The 19,388-nt window shown below is 41.9% G+C and overlaps 1 protein-coding gene across 10 annotated transcripts in view; it reads right to left on the bottom strand.

Moving 5' to 3' along the window:
• ZMIZ1 (zinc finger MIZ-type containing 1) overlaps positions 1-19,388 on the bottom strand; it is a 293,828-nt gene that overhangs the window by 38,805 nt on the left and 235,635 nt on the right. For 9 of the 10 annotated variants that reach the window (XM_032115721.1, XM_032115720.1, XM_032115726.1 and 6 more), the window contains one exon: positions 12,262-12,406. In XM_032115721.1, coding sequence (XP_031971612.1) covers positions 12,262-12,406 — 145 coding nt within the window. Of the gene's footprint in view, positions 1-4,655; positions 5,095-12,261; positions 12,407-19,388 lie in introns of those variants that run through there. The other variant, XM_032115729.1, reaches the window with a different exon arrangement.

Genomic DNA, 19,388 nt, shown 5'->3' with positions numbered 1-19,388 from the left:
CAAGCAGTAGGAGATGCTGAAACTTGTGCCACTCAACTAGAGGATTACTTGTCCCTCCACTCCACTCTTTCAACTTGCATTTCTGTCCTTAAAGCAACTCAAAAGAATATTCCCACAATCAAAGGAAAATCCATGTAAGTACCATAATGAAACATGACCAATCCAATCCTCATTTGCAAAGAGCAGTGGTTTTCCCCCGTTATTATACAGAGCTGTGAATTATCCTGAAATCCCTTTCTTTAAACTTGGAAATGGCAGCCAGTAGAGAAAGAAGCTTCAACCTCTTCAGCCAAAGCGAAATGCTGCCCATGACATTGTTCCTGTTGAACTGTACAAGGGTAATTAAGTCTCTCACTGCACCCTGGAGGGCAGTGAGTCAGTTTGGGCTCAGCTGGAGCCCACTAAAAGAGTATTGACTAAATTTACAATAGTGCTAATGAACCTATACATACTACTGGTCAGCATTAAAGGCCAAACAGCAGAGGAAGCCACAGAGTGAAGAGGAAGAATGGAGGGAAATTATCTCTCAAAGTAGTGTTTTGCTACTGTGATGTAGCAAAATTGCAATCAAGCAATGAGGAAGGATTTCTTAGCTACTGGCGAATGTACTGAACTCAACAGCAGTATAACTTCTCATGTTGGAGAAGTACATTGGTAGTTAGGTCTAAAAAGCTTCTCTTAATCCCAGTACTAGGCAGATATCCAGTCTCTAGGAAAAGTTACAGACCTCATGTCAGACACAGACTGACAGTTAATTCTAATAAAAACTGCTTAATAACAAGTGACCTCTGTAGAGCAAATTAATACTAGTGAATTACTGTAGTTTATACATGATTTGTGGCATTATTTGCTGTATTTTAAATATGCTTATGTTGTCACTAAAGCAATGGTATATGTATCTGATAGTCTGTTTACATGTCTTTCCTTGAGGAAGGAAAGATTCAGATGGTTTAGCGAAGCATGCATCCCTAGAACACTGGCACTTTACGTATTGTGAAGGAGGGTGAAAACTGGAATTACACTTTCCTGGTGATTTTCCACATCGCTTGTTGAGAAGGCCAGGTGTCTAAAATACTACCTGCATAAAGGATCTATCTCTGTTTTAAACACTGTAAATCTACGAACTACTACACCAGATGCTGACTATCTAAAAAAACCTTCTCAGTTCAACCACTGACATCAAGTTTCCCACAACTGGGCCTTCAGAGGCTACTTTCTGTTGTTACCCTCAAACCAGCTTTGCAGTTTTGCAGGGGTCTTTAACATCTCTGAAGCATGGTCATCCCACCCGAAGGGTAGTTGACACACATGGAATTCACACCAACCTTGAAAGCCACCAACTCTAACTTTCTCAGTTGACACCAAGATGAGCAGGTAACTGCCACTGTAAAACTGACTGTCACTTCTCCTACATCTTATTTTGTTACCTATGGACACCTTGCGAGGAGAGCACCTCATGACAAGGTGTGAGGTGTCAGAGAATGACACAGGCCCAACACATCTTTGCAATAACACATGGCCAAAAATCAGAACACTCAAAATGCAGCCCAAAGCAGGGATGCTGATCTGTTCCTGCCCTACGGCACCTCTCTGTGTCTGCACCTTACACAGATGTGTGCTCAGGGTGCTCAGCACCCCTTGCCTGTATTCTTGGTTGGAGCCTCTAGGTGACACTACTTTAATACAAACGAAACCATAACAATTTCCAAACAAGACTCCTTGCTCCCCTCTTTTCCCCCTAAAACCTCATGCATCTGCAGTAGAAAAATATCACAAATCTCACCACCAGAGCAGGCAAGAAAGCCCTGGATAACTGAAGAACCAAGACATGAGTTTCATGCCTGTATTGTCTCACAAGTTAGGCAGCTCAACTTTGTTCGTCCAGGTTTAGTTTTTGTTTTTCTTGGACTTCTTGAGTGAAAGCTACTCATGTAGCTTCAATTATTAATATCGATTCAGATTGCAAACCTTCTTGATTAGGGCACCACCATGAACCTAACACTAGAAACTGGTAAAAAACGATTGGGGAAAAAAATAGCTTAAGTCCTTTCTGAAGCATTTTAGTATTTCATACCAAAAAGGCAGTTCAAATTCAGTACTTGCACTGCACCATGTAAACCTAACGCCTCAATAAACTAGGAATCCCTGACAACCTATTCATAAGTTACAGATCAAGTAGATTTTTTTTTTTTTTCCCTTTTTGGTCGAAGTTCCACTGAAAATATCCTCAGCCTTGAGTATTAATTCAAGAAAACCCCACTGTGACAACTGAAAGCCAAAATTTGTTTTTGCTTACTGCCAATCAAAAACATTCTGGAGATCTGCTTTTATCTTCTTTTTGAAAACCCCTGGACATTTAGAAGGAAACAACCGACTTCTCATTTTTCATTGAGCTTTTTCTCAGGGAAACAAAGCCAGCAGCTCCCTGCCTGAGATACATGGACCATCTTCATAGACCTACAGTGCTTGGCCAATGTGTTTCAACTTGAACACCTAACATTAGTTTTCAGTCTAGCTGACAGTTACTATTAAATATATTACTATTAAAAAAAACGAACCAGAAAATTTAACAGAGTTACCCCTTGACCTTTTGTGCTGTGTTTTCTGTAGGTTGTGTAAACTAATCTGTGCAATTTGTCCTCTGTTCACACAGAGGAAAATGGCAGAGCCAGGAGACACCAACACAGGAAGAACACAAAGACCACTTATAGTCAGCAAGGATATACAACATTTTGTAAAGGAAACATAGAAGAAGTACCTCCGTACATCACATACTGACGTGAACCAAAGCAAAAGCTGATGTTGTGTACAGGTACCCTAAACTGTTTCCATTGAAGATGAGGAAAGCAAGAGGGTGGTGTATGTAGCCAGTCTGTATACTAATACTGACTTTGGATGGCTAGCAAGAATTAGCTTTTGACTGATGCCATTCATGTGACTGATTCATACCTTCCTCAAATAAATTCCTCTATTTAGCATTATTATTTGAAGAAGTTTAAATTGTATTGGCGTAAATTAAGGCATCATCCTGCATTTCATTAAACAAACACGTAAAACACAATCCCATCCAAATCAGTGGGTGTTTTTATGTAACGTTTAAATGAAAAAAGCCGAAGTATTCTACAAGACTTTATTTCCCTCTGCTTCTTAATGGCGTGACTACAAACATCCAGATTTTACTAAGAAAATACACAGTTCCACAAAATATCCAATCATGATTTCTCAAGTCTGTTGACTCTCTCCACTCTTCCCAACTAGATCACTATGTCCTCTAACCCTTTGGAAAGCTTTGATTCTTCCAACTCCAAATGCACAGCATTTCTCTATCAAGAATTACCTCAAGCATTTCAGTACTGGCTGTTGCCTGTACCATGAAAAAGAAGACTGAAAGCAGTTAGAAATTTTGTAATTCACTGTAAAAAGAAGGAGGCTGTTTTCTGACAAACTGTATGAGAACACAGAAGGACTCTGAACCCCTTCTAGGTGAGCAGATGCAGGTGAAGCAGTCAAAAGGTGAAAGCAACAAGCCATTTATCAGCTCAGTGGTTTGGATGGCACCTGCTGCTAGCAGGTGGCTATCACCCCCCTGCTTCTGCTCTTTTCAATATCCACACATACGTTTATAATAACCATTCATGCAGCCACACACATACGCATAATACAGCCGTTTGCGTGGCGGCTGAGACAGCAAAATCGAGATGGCAGTTCAGCAGGTGATACAAAGTACCTCTGGAAGCTGAAAGCCCTTAACTTTTTCTTTATAGTTGTGACAAGGCCTGTGAGGCCTGGATGACTTATGACTGCACAAGGAGGGAATGCTGCCTTCCATTTCACATTGGGTTGCTACAGATCAGGCTGTGACATGCTCGCTGCCGTGCTTCCTGGCGCCTTACTCTACACTCAGTGTCATCACTTAGAGCCATGCCTGCAAGTCTCATGCTGCTCAGCAAGACTTACTGCATCTGATTTTAACTCCTGAAATTAGAAAAATGCATCAGGCCAAATAATTAGATTAATTCATAAGTTTTGGAACCTGAAAAAAGCCACATCTCCCCTGCATTCACACACAGTCCTGCTTCACTACAGATTTCATGTATGTTCACACACATGTGTGTGCGCATGCAAAGATACAGAGATAACACAACTTATTTCTGTCCATGTGGAATAAACGATCACAGCTATGCAGGTAAGAAACAAAAATTCTCGTGAGATCCACTCCTGCCTCGAAGAAGCAGAAGGGGTTACATTGTCTGACATGGGGACTACAGCATCCATCTGATCAAAGGAAAAAAGATTAAACCATCACACCCAGTTCTATTGTCACACAAGTAGACCATGCAACGCATTACTATAGCCCAGATTACAGTTACAAAATCCACCGGTAACAGCCCTGCTATTAACATGCCACCTGTTACCTTTTTCAAAATGCTGAAATTATCTTATGATCGTTTTCAGCTTGACAAATGCAGTTTAATCTTTATTGCATCTCACAGCACAGACCTGCTTCATCCATGTCTTACTTATCTCACGTGTGTCGGAATGCAATCCCCAGCCCTCAGTCCCCCCCTGCCACCAGGCATTCCTTCTGCTCTGCTTTATCAATATACCTGGGTTTCCATATCCGACTGCTCCTTTACAATAAAAAACACACCCACCCAGTATTCTACCATTGCCTGTTGCCTTGGTAATCCAAATGCCTGGGTACTCGCTGATTATCGGCGAATGAGACTCGCATTGTTCACACCGCAGCGCGTCTGCTATGTTAATGTGAGATAATGGCAGCCAGAAGACTCCTTTTGTTCCCAGCTTTGCTGTTTATTCATAGTGCCTGGAGGTCAGCGACTGCTACAACAACCGGGGAAGGAACCGCTGAGAGCGTGAGCAGATTCCACTTCTGCTTTTGCCTCTGAGACAGGGGGAAACACGAGCAGCCCCGCACAGCAAGAAGGGCACCGGGAGCTCTGCAGTCTGACTCACGCAAGGTGTAGCAGGCGGCTCGGAGGAAGATGTGATGGACTTGCACTTCCGAGATTTTAGATGAAGCTGATTTACGCTCCCCGACAACAGAAAAAAACCGCTTTCTTCGAGAGGCACGGCGGGAGGGGAGGGAGAGAGGGAGGAGGGGGCAGCACAGCACCGCCGCAACTTACGGGAAGCGAGCCGGGCTGGGGGCTCCGGGGCTGGCCGGGGAGCAGGGACAGCCCTGCGACCCTCTGAGGGCAGCGGCCGGGCCAGGGGCGGCAGCGGCCGGGCTGGGACCGGCGGGCCAGGGGGAGCGCCCGGAGCGGAGCGGGGCGGGCGGGGATGGAGCGGCCGGGCAGGGCAGGGCAGGGCAAGGCAGGGCAAGGCAGGGCAAGGCAGGGCAAGGCAGGGCAAGGCAGGGCCGGAGCAGCCTGAGGGAGTGACCTGGCCGGGGAGCGACGGCGAAGGGGCAGGTCTGAGAAACGTCTCCCCGAGCCGTCTCCGCGGTCTGGCTGCCTGTCAGAGTAGTTTGGAAATGCTGCTGGTGACACAGTGACACCGGCAAACAAACCGTCACATCGCGGCTGCCCTGCCGCGGTAAGTGGGAACTGAGAGCACGAACAGGCTGGGGTACCTTCCCCGCATTCCCGGCTTGGTGGAGATGAGGACATTCAAGACGGTGCCCCGGCTGGTGCGCTACTCCTTATCCCCGGAGCAGCCCTTTCATGGGAAGAAGCCACCGACTCCTGCTAAAAGCACTGCCAGCATCTAATTGATGTCACCGACCCATCTGCCCAGGTTGCTGATGCGCTCTGTCTGCCGAGCAGGCTTTGTTTTCATTTCTAGCGAAAACCAGCCAGGAGTGTCTTAGCTCGAATTGCTAACCTTTTTTTTTTTTTTTTTTTTTTTAATAAGGAAACCATTAGAAAAGCCCTCCATCACTGCAAATAGTAATGACTATTTCCTTTTCTTCTCATTGGGATTCTGTGAGACTTGAGAACCCAAGTGTACGGGAGTAGCAGGAATACAACAATTGACAAAATTGAGCACCGGGAATTCACTCCTTTCCTAATCTATTTACAGAGAAATCCTGTGGAGGGTGACATTTTCATCTAAGTGAATGAATAACAGATAAATGTAAAGAAAAGGCATCAAGAAAAATATCAAGTCTTAGACAGAATATACATCTGTGTTCCGGTTGCCAAATTATCCAAAAATATAAAAAAAATCTTTTAAAGAGAAAGGTATTTGCCATATTTTATGTCAGTAATTTTTACGTGCCAGACTGCAAGCTCCCTCCCTGCTTAGAAGCCATGTCACCTCCTGGCAGGCAGGCTGGAGCGCGATGCTCACAGCACGGATACCCAGAAAACAGCTACTCACACTGAACTCAGCCTTGTGCTGAACCACGAGCTGGCCCTCCCCCAGCCCTTCTGTGCCTGGAAAGGACTGCTAAACCTCACAGGTGGACCTGACGCTGGTGAGGTTGAAGGGCATTGACTTAGTTCTGATGTTCCCTATCCAAAGGTGTTCAATTCAGTTAAAAGACTCCCAGTAATTTTAACGAGTTTAGCAACAAAGAGCTGGGCAAAGTATAGCTTTCAGTGTCACCAAACACTTACCGTGCTGACAGTCAAAATAGTTGAAAACCAGGGGTGCCGCCACAGTTTAATGATTTTGAACCCCACTGCCACCAGAAATCAGTTGGTTTCACTGAGAACAAGTGACAGAAGGTACCTTCCCAATATGCTCGAAGAGGAAAATCATGTAGACTCAGCACATATCATCTGCTTCTGAGAGCAGACCTCATGCAAAGAGCATGATACCCCTGTGATTATTGCTGAACAGTAAATCGCGATTGACCAGACATTTTCAGGAATTAGTTGTTCAATATGGCCCAAACATGAGAAGGATACCAGTCTATTCATAGCTGTTGCCATATTTTAAAAACTAACATAGCCAGCACAAAGCCTGAGAAGATCAGATTTTGCCTCAGTCAGCAGACATACCTTAAATAATATTTGCCTACTGCTTACTTATAAAGTAAGCTTATCAGCTGGCACTTCTTAATTAAAAAAAAAAAAATCACAAACTAAAACCATAAGACTACAACAGCTACAACATGTAGAGGAAAAAATATAGAGTATATAGCCAATTACACTTACTTATCAAAAAAAAAAAAAAAAACCCACAAAATTATAGTAGTCCTGCTACATATTAGTCTTATTACAACAGCATTTACTTTGACTCGTCAATCAATAAAGAAGACCTGTTTCCACATCTGTGCAAGGTGCTGTACACACAAGAAAAGATGATCCTTATCCTATACCTTTTACCAAGCATGTAAAGAATGTATCTTTGAAAACGAGTTCCCCATTATTGTTTCCTATTACCATAAGAACTGACCACAAACTAAAGTGAAATGCAGATTTTTTACATGGAAATATTCAATATTTAATTATTAACAGCTAATGGTTACTTATCAGTTTTCAAGGAGAAGGTACTCATCATTTGCTTTTAGCTTCAACAGGCTCAAGGTTTTCTTCCACCTCCTCCCCGTAAGTGTATGTGATAAAACTTGTATCAGTAGTTTCACTTAGAGGACAAGATGAACAAACAACTCTTGGGACAATACTTTGGAGCAGTTAGTAATTAGTTTTGTCTTTGCAATGCTTAGAACATAAGCATACTGTTCTGAAGAAATTTTCCATTTTTTTTTCTTTAAGAAATGGCACTTCTGCAAAAACATTTCTTGATTCTGAACTCTTCCCTTATTTTCTCTTGAAGGTAAATTTTAACATTTCTTGACAAAAAGGAAACCAGAAAAAACAGCAAAGCTACTCTTGCAGAATCAGAAGTAATACAGGTTTCTTTACTGGGTATATTCTTTTATATTAGGATTTACCATCTGTTCAGTCCCTAATTATATTTATTTCACAACTCCACAACCAGAAAGATGAAAAAGCTTTGAAACAATTTCATCTTTTACCTCAAGAGTTATGAATTCTTTTGCAAAGATTGTCCCTGCATGCCAGAGCCACATCACATAATGGAGCAATCCCCTACTTCAAACTGATGTATAAAACATGCACAATGTGCTTGTTTTTATAAAAGCATGCTGCACCTGACCTCATCCAGACAGTTTTAAAGTGACTATCACTGTTGGTCAAAACAGCCTATGATGCAAAATTGAAAAGGCAGCAGCCTTTACAGAACTTCTGATACTGTACTAGTATGTTCTAACCCTTTCACTCCTGATTCTTAACAATGCAAGACCCAGTCCTCACCACCCAGCAAAAATTCAGACAGAACTACCATTCTTTTCCAAAAGCTCCATTCAATGTTTGAAAGTTCAGCTCTTAGTCAAGTTTAAATTGGAAGAAAAAAAGGACAAAACAAGCACTAAAAACAAGCACTCTTGTAAAGCAAATCTAACCACTAAAAGGTATTTATGATTGCCTGAACATAAAACATTAGTGATAATAAATAACACATCTATTGTAAGATAGAATTAATGCTTCATTTCATCTACTGTTCAATTTTCTCTAAACCTTTGGCACTAGGTAATTTGTGATAAAAGTAACATTATCTTCCTATTTTTCACCAATTGTGATGTGCTATACAGGCATTACCACCCTTTGGTCACTAACTGTGAGACAGCTGGCAATTAATACATAAGACCAAAATTTGGAGCAAGAGTGAAGACAATAAGAACCCTACAGATGCTCATGAAAAAACACTGAACTGCAACTAACTGCTGTCTATTTTTAAGTGGTTTTGTTGACAAATAAGCTTTACTACAAGCTGTGCTAGAAATGAGAAGCCCCCCGGGCTTGCCTGGGTCAGACTGACGTTAAAGTGAACTAGGGTGCAATTCCTGCTGGGATTGACTGAAACTGTACCCATTTCAACCAAGATTCAATTTGACACACATGCACAGGTCCACCACTTAAGGCAATAAAGTGTTAAATAGGAACTTTGTCAAAGCAACGGAGGTGTATAATGACAATAATTCGTACTTACATAACAGCATTTGCCAAAGACCTTAAATTAATTCAAAAATCAGCCACCTTGAGTAGTATCTGTTATTACAGACATTATGTCAGATTGGAAAACTACAACATAAAGAAGTTACATTATGCCCTGCAAGCTAGAAAGCATGAAATTTCACTCCTGTGCAGAAGGGCTACCCCAAGGACTAACAGCTCTCCTTAAGTTCCCCATAAATCCATTAAGTAGGACTTTAATTAGAAGTTATACAGGATTAAGGAGGTGGATAGGTCTTACACTGGTCCTTCAATACAGGAGTAAAGTTTACTCACATGAATCAATAAAAAGGTCTAAGGCAAAAATAAATAAAAATCTCACACTCAAGTTTGAGCTATTAGACTGCAAAGACTTAAAAAAGAGGTAAGATTAGGAGGTTCTTTTTGACAATCCAGTGCTCATTCTGCTCACAAAACACAGGAGTTTGCAATCCAACCAACTGCCCTACATTAGACAGTAGGTATTTAGCTGATTTTTTTTCTAAATGCAACACTTTATCATTCTGTAAATGAAAAACTAAATTTAGAAGAAATTAGCACTATACAGTCCCTACTCTGAAAGCATTTGTTGCATGTGTGCACATCCTTGTATGGCTTATATTCTGCTCTCTGTAAGTGCATTTAACCAACAGTAACACTATGAAAGCCCTCCTTGATCAGTCTACTTCAGTTTTCTCTCATAGCTCAATTAACTTTTTAAAAATCAAAGATTGTCCTTAGAAACAGGCCAGACCTGAATTACTTCTAGTGTAAGTGCCCATAGTTTATTAAATATGAATCCTTAGATTTGGATTCTTGTGATACATTATTGAGTCAGAATTTATTTTAAATAGCTGAGCACTGTTTCAACTTTGAGACTGAGCAGCTGTGTTTCTGTAATACCAGCTACATCAGGATTCTAGTCCCTGACTAGAGTTCTGGGTAATTTTGTTGCTAGTAAAAGGAACAGCAGAAAAAGCTCTAAGTGGAGTACTCAGGATCATCTGATGGCAGGGGAAGGATTTAATTGTGTGTCTAGTGATAATCAGCAGCTCACATATATCTACATTGCCTTTGTTAAGTAAGGTTCTTGAATATGCTCTATAATTTAATATCTAGTTCTTTTACAAAACTTGAAGTAGCTGGCTACGTTAATTGTTTTAGGAAATACAAACCCTATGGTTTTTTTGTTTGAATTAACAGAAATGTCTTGTGGATTAGAGATAAGATACTGTGAAGTTTAATATTAAGTTTTTGATCCAAATGTCATCTAATGCAAATACAAATGGTGCCTCATCAACAGCTTCATCACTTTTTGTGATGTTAATGGCTTTTCATCTTTTGTTTAATTAAAACAAATAGAAAACTCAATTCTTCTTCACCCCATACTTCGCTACTGTCTTATAGACTGATGATAAAACATCCATGAAAATAAACAGTTCTAGGTGGAAAAAGAAGTTGGAGAGGCACAGGATGTCTCATTCTAATGTACCACCTGAGAGATTTTGAGCAGTCACATTATGGCTAAATTACAGACAACAGCACACACCAAAGCAGTGATGCAAGTATTCCAAATCCCGAAGAGGCTGCTGCAGCTAGTGTAGATAAGAAGTTATGCCACGGAAATTCTGTTTCTAGAGGGGCATCTCATAGGAAAAGAGCAGTAATTTAGAAATTACTCCCCATGTCTTCCCCAGTAGAGCATTTCAAAGGCAGTACTTGAGAGAAATATGCAGGAACTTCTTAATACTGGGCAGGATGCTCTACTCCAGGCAGAACATTGCATGACCCGGTACTGCCGGGTATTTAGGTTTAGCAGAAGGAAGTTTTGGTTTTTTTTTTTGACATGTGACAGTTTCAGTGGAAAACTGCCACAAAAGAAGTGAGTTGAGCCTATCTTATTTATTATATAGTAATGTAGCACACAGCTCCTGTGAGATAGTCTTACTTTATACACTCTAGAGGAACAGAGGCTAAAAGGTCAAATGAGAATCAGGCATCTAAAAACTACAAAACTACACCTAAGAGAGTACATACACTGCACCACATTCTCTGCAGATCGGCCACTAATTCCACTTTGTCTTCTGAAAAGCCTCTCCCAAGTGTAAAATTATTTTAAAACATTAAGTTTTCTGTGGGTTTTTTGTTAAGTGTGTTTACAATCAGTCGTTTCATAAACAACTAAAAAAGAGGAAACCCAGGTACTCTGAAAAGCCAGTGATGATATATTAATTATACTTCAAAAAAAGGACTTTATTTATTCTCAAGGGCTAAAATAAAAGGCATAGTGATTGCATGGTTTTCCCATAAATGCAACAAAAATATTGAAAAAAAAATCCAGCCCAAACCCCAAAAGTTGTTTTCAGACAAATTTGCGTATGCAAATGCACCGGTACAAAGACATCCCTAAGCTCCATTCTAACACAAAAGTTCAAGTTAGGCTATCATGGAACCTAGGTACAAGGAATTTAGACTCATTACACTCTCATAATCCTTTACCAACAAAAATACTCTACACTAAAACAAATTTATACTATTTGTGATTTCTTCAATGGGATGCTGAGGGAAAGAAGGCCTTGCAAAAAAAATCCTAGAAACATAAAGCATGGAAGGAATGCTTAATCCTGTCTACAGGATCCTGTCTACACTTAATCTCCAGTTTTTGCTTTGACCTAGGCTGTGCAGACAAGAAATACAAATAGTGCTCCCCCACATAATTTGGTAATCAAAGCCTTCACATCATCTTCTTATAGTGTCCTTTAATGCTCACGTTTTCTCTAAATCAACACAAGTGCTTTGTGATCCTCACCTGATACAAGACCGTACAGGACATTCTCCAATGTATGGCTACACCCACAGAACAATTGCTTTGCATGCAATACATTTCCAATGATATTTAAAACATCAGTGAAATGTTTTCAACGTCAAGAAAAGCCAGTTGTATTTAAATAAACATCAGGCAAGTGTCTGATGAGAGACATGATGTACAAGTTTATCTCTAGGGCACAACTTGAAGCTTGAAAGCAAGCCCACTTGATGTGAGCACAGATTTGAAGATGGAAGTGTCACTTCACTATGCACGGGGCAATAGCAAAGAGAAAATCTGAGTTTATTTAGTGCTTGCTGTAATTACAGATACCCTGTTGTCTGCAGCGCTGAGCAGTGCGTGAAGCAGTGTCACCCCCCCATCAGCGGTAACAAGCACTTCAGGTAACAGATGTGTCACACAACACGCTGTCCAGACTGCACTGCTGCGGGCTGGGCCCACACTCACCTGTGAGATAGGGTGGGTTTCATGGAGCTCATAGAGTTCATGGGGGGTTGCATGGGGAGCTTCCCAGGAGGATCGTTCTGCCGGCTTTTCTGGTGGCGAAGCAGCAAGAGCCGTCCCAGCTCCTCACACCACGATGAAAGCAGTGCTGTGCAAACAGAACGAATGACAGTGAGCACACATCAGAGGAAACAGCACAGCCCAGTGCAGGTGCAAGCCACTGTAACAGGAGTCACAAGCTGAACAGACAAACACCAGGAGTGCACAGCTTGTCCACAACCCACCACTCACATTATTATCCTATCAAACTGAGTCTGTAATTGCCCTACACTATCATTAGAATGTTTTAATGCAAGTTACAAACATTCTGCATAGCCCAGGAGGCACAAGAGAACTTGTCTGAGCTGAGCAGCACAGAGATGAACAATAGATGAAGCAAAAGCATATAGGATAGCTGTTACAAGTGAAGTAAGATGCATAATAATTCATTTCACACTAATAGAAAGATAACAAAAACATTCAGAAGACATCATTTACAGAGGGGAGCAAAGAAAAAGATTTCTGTTTGGCTGGGTTTTTTTCAAAAGATTAATTGGAGAGAAACCCATGTGCATGAATTAATTTCCAAAACTGCTATGAGCTACCAGTCTTGAATAGATAAACAGGAGAATGATGTATGGACACAAAGTTAGGCATTTAAATCTATATTTGACCCAGAACAACCCCTAAATGTGTGTTTCCTTTATGTGCCTAATCTTGTAGTCAATGCGGGTATTCTGTGCTTACAGGAAAATCACGGTTATGAACTGCGAAGATGCAGAGATTTCTTAGAGGGAAGAAGAGCTTGCAATTCCTACTAAAGACATGAAAGGGGTCATTATTCCTGAAAATGTGGCCTCTCCCTTATGCACCCACAGTCAGAAAAGACCAGGCCCTGTTAGAGAAACCACCTACTCTGCAGTAAGCAGAGCCCCAGAAAGTGACTGCAAGTGAAACCTGGCTCCCATGAGTACACCCAGCTGAGACACCCCACCAAAGTCTCCAGCAACACCCATCCAAGCCTCAAAGCTGCCTATTTAATTCCAGCATCAGAAGTGGCTCTGGTAAAAAGTCAGCCAGGTATGACGACACAGTGAGGAGCTTCACTGCACCAAAGTGCAGACTAATTGAAAAATCCTGCAGTTTAAAGAAATCAACTTCTCAAGTGCTTGGGTTTTTTTCTTCTTTAAAGGATGGTTTATAAAACCCTTGGAACAAAAAAGTGCTTCATGTTTAATTTTTAACTAAGTGCCTTCCTGAGGTGTTGTGAACTGAACACAAATCAACAGATTACACGGGTGGGTGAGAACCAGAAGACTACTGAAAACCCAAGCTGCCACAGCGGTTTAGAGTAGCAAGAGCCCTAGATGTAATTTTAGCCTTGCTCGTTTAAAAGAGACAAATGCAGAATTCTCTATAATTGAGGCTTCTGTTTTCATTCCTAATTTTCTAATGGTTGTCTTTTCACTGAATAACATAATCATAAGCAGTAGCAAACCATCATTTCAGGGTATACCACCTTCTTTTCCCAGTAGCTACTCACATGTACTGTTAACACAGAACAAATTCCGAAGAGACTGTTAAGTCATATTTGTAGGGGAGAAAAAGGAACCTGCTTTACCAAAAACACACACAAGTATGGTTTTTCAGTACAAGAAACAATTGGATTTTCTCAAGTTAAATGGCCACACAAGAAAAACACTTAGAGCCTGGGCCATTGCTGTGAATTAATCACACATTTGGACAAAGAAGAGGTAGTAATTTTATTGCATTTATCAAGCAGAAGGTCAAGAGCGGTGTTTAGGGAGGCATTTTAGAGCTCTGCTGTGACAAAAAGGGGACAGCATTTCTTTATGTAACTAAACATGGTCACTCGGAAATTGTCAGCCTCACATGTAGCCTACAAAAAGCATTCCCCCGAGCTCTGTGAAATGTTCCAGCAATGAGTGTCAGTCTAAGCTGCTTCTCTATTAGCCAAGGAATCTGTCAACAAGCATTTGATCAAATTATACTCACCTTTTATCCCTGGCATATCATTACTAATGTGCCAGTGACAAAGGCCCCCCTCCCCCTTTCCAGCTGCCTGGAGATACAAATTCCTGCCTCACAGGGTTTCTTCCCTTGCGCCACAGCCACTTGAGCTCGGGAAACACGAACAAAGTGTTCTACCGAGCACTTAATGCAGCCATCACAGAGTAATAGTGGATGAGTAATAGTGGATGCTGAGCACTTTCACAGCCGAGTGTAATTACTACGGAATCATCCATCTTAGACGAGGCTGTGATGGGAGAAGGGACTTGCTCCTTCTGCACACCTATGTGCACTTGACAAGTAAGATAAAAAGCAACAATCCAATGGATCTGAGGGCATGAATCTGCAAACAAAAGCCAAACCTGTTTGTAAAAAAAAGCAGTGTAACTCCTGCAAAAGGAATATGCCAATGAGAGCATTGCTTTGGTGAGGTGAAGATAAGAAAACATCTTAATGAGTTATTATTACCAATATCCAGGACACAGATTTATAAAGCGAAAATGTAAACCATCAAAGAACGAAGAGGTCCTCAAGATAAGCTGGATGGTTTTATTCTACAAGTTATCTGGAGAGGACTCATGTTTTTAGAAACTAAGAGACTGCAAGTAAAAAAACCTAGCAAATTTACTCATCCCTATCACAGCATTCATTATGGAGAGGTTCAACCTTTCCTCCCTTGGGACATTTCAACTCATGTACCATGTATAATAATCACTCTCTACCCTGTGTTGGTACTTGTGCATGGACTGAAAACAAAGCTGTTTGTAGCCACCTCAGGAGTTACCAGTTCCCCTCTGACCTGCTCTATCCTCCCTCGAAAGAAGTCTGCTCTCTCCTGCTGGAAAATACAGGGCAGCCTCCCTGCTCTCCTGCCCCATCCACTTTCACTGCTCTGCTCTCTGCTCGGTAAGATGAATATATACCCTGCCAACACACATCTGGTACAGCTGGCTTCTGGAGAACATCACTTCCTGGGCTATTCAAGCAAGATGAAACAAACTCAAAATGAATTTACAGATTACACTATTCATCTTTAGTGTACTTAGTTACTGCTTTTTATGCTGACAGTATTAGGCGTATCTCAACTCATTTACACTCAAAGCACGAGAATTTCAGTATCATACTATAATGAACAGATAAAGCAGCAAGCACAAAGGACAGCTACAGATGGTGCCAACAGTCAGTCTCACCCTCTCACAGCACAGCCAAGCAGCTGCTTTTTCTCCCCCTCCGCCCCTCCTCCTTGTACAACAGGAGCACAGATTTTGCAGATGGACCATCCACACCGTCTCTCGCAGCCTCTTGCTGCGGCAGTTTAATGATCAGATTTAAATCGTGTTCCTCTGCTGCATTGCTACAATGTCCCTTGCATACAATGATTTGGCTTTCCTGCTTAAGTTGAACTCAACTGTTGCAGTGGGAGGAAAGGAAGAATTCTTGAATGTGCACACCCCCCCCCCCCCCCCCCCCCCCGCCAAGAAACCCTGTACGCAGCCCAGGTGTAAAATACAACCTGTCAGTACACCAAAATTGACATTTTCTTTCAACCCCAGTTCAGTCACAGAGGGCTCTGCTAGCTTATGCAAAAGGATGCAGAATAATGGCAGTCAAATGACATACTGACAGTTTAAGTGTATTCACACATTTATTTGGCTTAAAGGGACACTCTCTGGGATGATTGGTGCAATATTTGACCTACTTTTCTCCATCTGCAAAACCTGTATCACTCTTAATGGGATTGCGTTTTACTTTTAGCACTGATCTATTTCCATAGGAATAAATCAATACTGATTTGCTAATGACGACTGCGTTAAGAAACCAACACAGACATGAACAGCCTCAGCTTTCACACTTGTGAAAAGAAGAAACACAGATTTGAAAATAAGAGAAAATTCAATTACAACTAGCCCAAGGGGTTTCCCTAAGGAAGCAAGTGAAAAAAACCAGTTCAGAGATACTCAGCTTGCTGCTACCCAGTCCCATTTTTGTTTCTCTATTCTTTGAAGAGGACCAGACATGGCAAGAGTGTGCCTCAGCACAGAATGTGACCGACCTCTCCTTAAAATACTCATAAATACTCCCACACACACAAAGTTGGCAACACTGTATGTCCTTCTGGATTCCTCCAATAGTTTTAAAGTCTTTCATTGAAAAAAAAATCATAAGACATGGCAATGCATCCACATTGGGATCCTGGGGACAAGGAGAGGAAAGAAGACTGGAAGGCAATTTTTTTTTTCCCAGTCAGCCCAAGTCACATTTTAAGCATTTCTCTGCAACCACAGAGCTAAGCCTTGCTTGAAAGAGAAAGGAAGCAATTGTTATTTAATCCCCTGCCTCTAGGAGCCAAGTCTTTAAGAACATGCCAAGTATCACAAGATTTGCGACACAATTATTAGGACCGGCCACATCCCCTGGTACTGTTCCTTTCCTACAAGGACCCTTTTGTGCTGAAAACCTGCCAGGCAGTACAGAAACAAAGGCCTGCACTGCTCGCTCCGTGGCACCTTCTCATCCCTCATAGCCATGAGTGCCCATCACCCAGCAGCAGCATCACAACTGCTTTGTAAGTGCTGGGGCCCTTCCATTAGGAAAATCAAGGGGCTTGAGCTGGGGGAAGCCATGAATCATGCCCAGGCTGCTCACACCACTTAATACTTCTTGACAACAAATTATGTTGGCATATCTGCAAATATTACATGATGGATGCTGATGATGCAGCTCAAAGGTCATTTTATAGCCATGGGATTGAAGACTGGTATAGCCCATTACAATCCTTTTTGGGCCAGGGACCAGAAGAAGTAAAGAAGCCAGGGTGTGCGATCAGTGCTACCCCCCAGAGGCACTAATGCATTTCATCAGCTGCACCCACGGCGGCAGTGGGAGCCGCAGTTCTGCACTGCCTGGTTGTACTGTGCGCCGTGCAAAGTGCCACAGTAAGCACCTCCGAGTGCAGGAGCCAGCGGCTCCCTGGAAAGCAAAATACAGAGAAGCACAATGCTAATCTATTTACCTATTATGATACCCTAGTATTAGTTACAGCTTATCACCTCAGTAAATCGCTGCCTCTTGTTAGGGAACGTGCTTAAAGGTGCAGCAAACTGTTATTTACAGGCAGACACTATATTTACAGCCACAAAGACAGGTGAGGAGGGGATAGGACAACAGCTCAGTAATTTCAATGCCTTCTGCTTCCCGGGAGACTGCTGGAAGAGCACAATAGGATTACTGCTTCCTTGCTGCAGTTAAGCTGCAGTAGATAGTTCAATAGGCAGACTGGCAGATCCGTATTTCTCATTCGCTGCAATGAAAATATTAGGAAAAAAGGAGGAGTTTGATTTGGAGAACTATCTGTTCAGCACCATCTCGCTAGATTGGTTTCATGTCTCAGAAGGAAATGCATTTGGCTGAAAAGATATTTACACCAGAAGTAAGAAAATACATCATTTTTCACCAATCATATCCATTAATTTTATATTGCTTTTAGAAACAAGTTTTTATTTTTTTTACATGGAGAATTCCAGATAAGTAGAATGCAGAGCTACTGAGTGCTTTCTACTCTCTCCTCTACAGACTGCAATCTAAATACAGCTTTTATAAAACATTCGGTGAGGTAATTTGGTGGGGAGGGAAGGGAAGCAGCAATGAGAAGAGAATGAGAGGAGTGGAAATAACTATTGTCTTAGTTATTCAGAAGAGTTATTCTTTCTACATAGAAAATGGAGACTGTATCATGTTTGGAAAAATACATTGAAAACGTTAACTACCTAAAGCTCAGTGTGCTGACAATATTAGAAAAAAAGGTCAATTGCTTTAAAAGGATGGAACCTTCGTTTGCAATTTTGTGAAACTGAAAATCAGATGTTTTCCTTGTGTGTTAAAAGATGTTTTACTTTTAAACAGCTAGGAAATGGGAGAAAGGGAGAAATCAGTAATTCCAAACTATTTCAAGGATTGATTTTCCTGCAGCTCTCCTCCTCACATACTCCAGCAGAGCCTGGCAATGGCTGGCTGACCTGTCAGACAGTCGGTCAGGGCAGCAAAGCAAGGCCACAAACCCGGGATGTAACTGTCCATTAGTAGAGATTTGTGTTTGTCCCTCCTCTGCAGTTCTTTCAAGGTACTGCTACATGGCCTAACCCTGAGACAGACAAGCCCTACCCCGTCATTACATGAGCTTCTGCTCTGTGCCTGCCTCAACACTGAGAACACAAAAGGAGTATATACAAAGCCAATTACATAGCAAAAGAATTACTTTCTCAGCAGTCTGGCTCTTCACATTGGACTCGAAGTAGTTCCCAGGGAGTCCATCCCTCCTCCCAGGCCTACCCCTCTGGCTGCCAGCAGACACCCACTTAGCACACAGCAGCCCACGGTACAGAGCCAGTGCTTACTCCCAGGTGTTTGGTCCCACCTCATCCCGGGAGGCTTGCACCCCAGCTGGCTGCCTTTTTGGAGCACCTGAGGATTGTGAGCGTTCTTCTCCATCAGGCAAATTCAGTCATGTTTGCTTAAAAGTCCAAGTAATTTGGATTAAATGGACTGATTTTATCTAAAAAGTACCAGCACAAAGCTCCTCCACCACAGTGAGGAGAGCCACCTCTAAAGGCACACAGATTCAAAAAGTGCTTGTCCCAGCGACTGCACAGCAAACTGCATGTAACTGAATTCCCCAGCAGAGCAGAGGGGGCAGCTGGCTCAGATCCTGCTTTGGGAGACATGAACTGCCCTACTAATGACAACAGGAACATGAAGTTAACAGCCACAGTTCAACACTATGGAACAGGGCATGATACGCATTTGTACCCCTAATATCTAAGTAATGTCCTTTATCAACAATGCCTCCTTCATTACTATTGCTACAGCTGTGTCCTGCAGAAATATCCAGCTTTGCCCCAGTAAGATCTATAATGCAATTATGTATTACAATTAAAGAAACAAAAAATCATGCAGGTTTGTAGGAAAACAGATAATGAAGGGGAACACCTAACTAAACTGAATGTAGCATCACATTAGTTAAGAGAGGTTTTGTTCAATAAAACCCCTACTGCAAACCTGAG

This window comes from Corvus moneduloides, chromosome 8 (assembly GCF_009650955.1).
Source record: "Corvus moneduloides isolate bCorMon1 chromosome 8, bCorMon1.pri, whole genome shotgun sequence".
Taxonomy (NCBI): Eukaryota; Metazoa; Chordata; class Aves; order Passeriformes; family Corvidae; genus Corvus; species Corvus moneduloides.
This window is presented reverse-complemented; position numbering and strand designations above follow the sequence as displayed.